We start from the raw sequence: 3,051 nt of genomic DNA on the forward strand, positions 1-3,051 counted from the left end.
AGTCCCAGTCACTCACCCAGTCACCCAGTCAGTCCCAGTCACTCATCCAGTCAGTCCCAGTCAGTCCCAGTCACTCACCCAGTCACCCAGTCAGTCCCAGTCACTCATCCAGTCAGTCCCAGTCAGTCCCAGTCACTCACCCAGTCACCCAGTCAGTCCCAGTCACTCATCCAGTCAGTCCCAGTCAGTCCCAGTCACTCACCCAGTCACCCAGTCAGTCCCAGTCACTCATCCAGTCAGTCCCAGTCAGTCCCAGTCACTCACCCAGTCACCCAGTCAGTCCCAGTCACTCATCCAGTCAGTCCCAGTCAGTCCCAGTCACTCACCCAGTCACCCAGTCAGTCCCAGTCACTCATCCAGTCAGTCCCAGTCAGTCCCAGTCACTCACCCAGTCACCCAGTGACTCACCCAGTCACCCAGTCAGTCCCAGTCAGGTTTCTTTAGCAGCTGAAGGTTCTGGACTCTTGTTGACCAACATGTTTTATGAGGACTGTAGTCCACAGCTGCTTGTTTTAATAACAGACTCATTCATACAGGAAGTCACTGCGCATGCGCACAGAAGCCTGACCGTAAAGGATGTAATAAACGGGCACTGTCTGTGAAAGTGGGACACATCGGAGTCTCTGGTCTCAGTACTGACCTGGTCCAGGTTCAGGAACTGGTAGAAGGTCTGGGGGATCTCCTCCACCAGGTCCAGCAGCTCCAAATCCGCGTCCCAGGCGGTCAGAGAGGGGACCACAAAGACCAGCAGAGACACGCAGACAAACACAGAGGACCCGCAGAGTCCCGTAGCCGGGACCCGCATCTCAGAGACACTGAGGGACACAGGACCAGGACCAGGACCAGGACACACGAGGGACACGTAGCGAGAAAAATTAAAAAAAAAACTGAAGCAGGTTCCGACCGGAAATGCTTCTTCTTCTTCTGTTTTAATGTCGGCTGCTCCGAGGGTGGCTCCATACCGCCCCCTGCTGATAGACCCGGTCCTAAACCCGGTCCTGACCCGGTTTAAACCCGGTCCTAAACCCAGTCCTGACCCGGTTTAAACCCGGTCCTAAACCCAGTCCTGACCCGGTTTAAACCCNATCCCATTCTTTAAGCGGGTCAATGCAATCAACTGTGATGGTCATTTTGCTTCAAGTTCTCACCTTTTTCTTTTATGAGCCAGGCAAACAAATAAAGAAGAAGTTTGGTTGTTTTGTTAGGAATTTATTTTGTTCTGGCCATGTCCTGGCTGACAGAGAATCTGCACAGCATCACAGACTCTTGATATAAAATCAGTTTCTGCTGCTATAGACTTAGACTGCTGGAGCACAAACTGAGCACATTTCCTCACTCTGCTGTTGTCTTTAGTCTCTCTTCTCTACATGTTTATTCTTATTATTTCTATCTTTGTTTCTCTTCCAGAGGACAATAGACCTGGACCAGTCCTGGACCAGTCCTTCTGTGTCTCTTTCCTGTCCCCAAACCCAGCCGGTCCTGGTTCTGGTTCTGGTTCTGTTGGATGTTTCTTCCTGTTGAAGGCAGTTTTTCCTGTGTGCTGCTCAGGATGCAGACTGTGATGAAGTGAACATTGAACACAATCTGCTGCTTCTTTAGATCTAGTTTTTTCTGTTTGTTTTGTTATTGTTTGTGTTGTTGTTTTTGTTGTTGTTGTGTACAGTACCCTGAGACAACTGTTGTGATTTGGCGCTCTATAAACTGAATTCAGCTCTGCACATGTTGATCAGTAATATGTAAAGGAAATGTGAACAGTTGGCCCCAGCTGACAGCAGCTGTTTTCTCCTGATAACAACATAACAACTCGTTATCACAAGATAACAAGTTCAGGTTTTTCTTGTTTATCATTCAGTAACCATGGAGACAGACAGATGACCTCAGCTGGACAGTGATAAAGTTTATTTTATTTATTATATCATGAAGTTTAAGATGAGTGTAAACACCTGCTGAGACCAGATGTTTGCTTTAATGATGAAAGTTACCTGTACAAACTGAGCCTGATGATACACAAACTACACAAACTACACAAACATTATGAACTATTAATAGGCTGACTTCAGACCATAGACAGATGGATGGATGTATGGATGATGGATGGATGGATGGATGATGGATGGATGGATGGATGATGGATGGATGATGGATGGATGATGGATGGATGGATGATTGATGGATGGATGATGGATGGATGGATGATGGATGGATGGATGATGGATGGATGATTGATGGATGGATGATGGATGGATGATTGTTGGATGGATGATGGATGGATGGATGATTGATGGACAGATGATTGATGGATGGATGGATGATGGATGGATGATGGATGGATGATTGATGGATGGAAGCTTCATGGATGGATGGATGATGGATGGATGGATGATGGATGAAGGATGAATGGATGATGGCTGATGGATGGATGACGGATGGATGGATGATGGATGGATGGATGGGTGGATGGATTATGGATGGATGATGGATGGATGGATGATGGATGGGTGGATGGATGGAAGGATGATGGCTGATGGATGGATGATGGATGGATGATGGATGGATGGATGATGGATGGATGGGTGGATGGATGATGGATGGATGGGTGGATGGATGATGGATGGATGATGGATGGATGGGTGGATGGATGATGGATGGACGGACGATTGATGGATGATTGATGGATGGATGATGGATGGATGATGGATGGATGATGATGGATGGATGATGGATGGATGATTGATGGATGGATGATGGATGGATGGATGATGGATGATTGATGGATGGGTGATGGATGGATGATGGATGGATGATGGATGATTGATGGATGGATGATTGATGGATGGATGATTGATGGATGGTGGATGGATGGATGATTGATGGATGGATGCTTCATGAATGGATGGATGATGGATGGATGGATGATGGATGGATGATGGATGGATGGATGATGGATGGATGATGGATGGATGATGGATGATGGATGGATGATGGATGGATGATGGATGGATGATGGATGGATGATTGATGGATGGATGATGGATGGATGGATGATGGATG

The 3,051-nt window shown here is 47.1% G+C and overlaps 1 protein-coding gene across 1 annotated transcript in view; it reads right to left on the minus strand.

Annotated features, from left to right (window-relative positions):
* dnajc1 (DnaJ (Hsp40) homolog, subfamily C, member 1) overlaps nucleotides 1-850 on the minus strand; it is a gene marked incomplete at its 5' end in the record, with an annotated part of 12,855 nt that extends 12,005 nt beyond the window's left edge. The window contains 1 exon segment of the mRNA XM_014032729.1: nucleotides 641-850. Within this exon segment, the coding sequence (XP_013888183.1) occupies nucleotides 641-805 (165 nt within the window).
* Between the last annotated feature and the right edge of the window lie 2,201 nt (nucleotides 851-3,051).

The sequence above is a fragment of the Austrofundulus limnaeus genome, unplaced genomic scaffold (genome assembly GCF_001266775.1).
Source record: "Austrofundulus limnaeus strain Quisiro unplaced genomic scaffold, Austrofundulus_limnaeus-1.0 Scaffold1522, whole genome shotgun sequence".
In the NCBI taxonomy this organism is placed as follows: domain Eukaryota; kingdom Metazoa; phylum Chordata; class Actinopteri; order Cyprinodontiformes; family Rivulidae; genus Austrofundulus; species Austrofundulus limnaeus.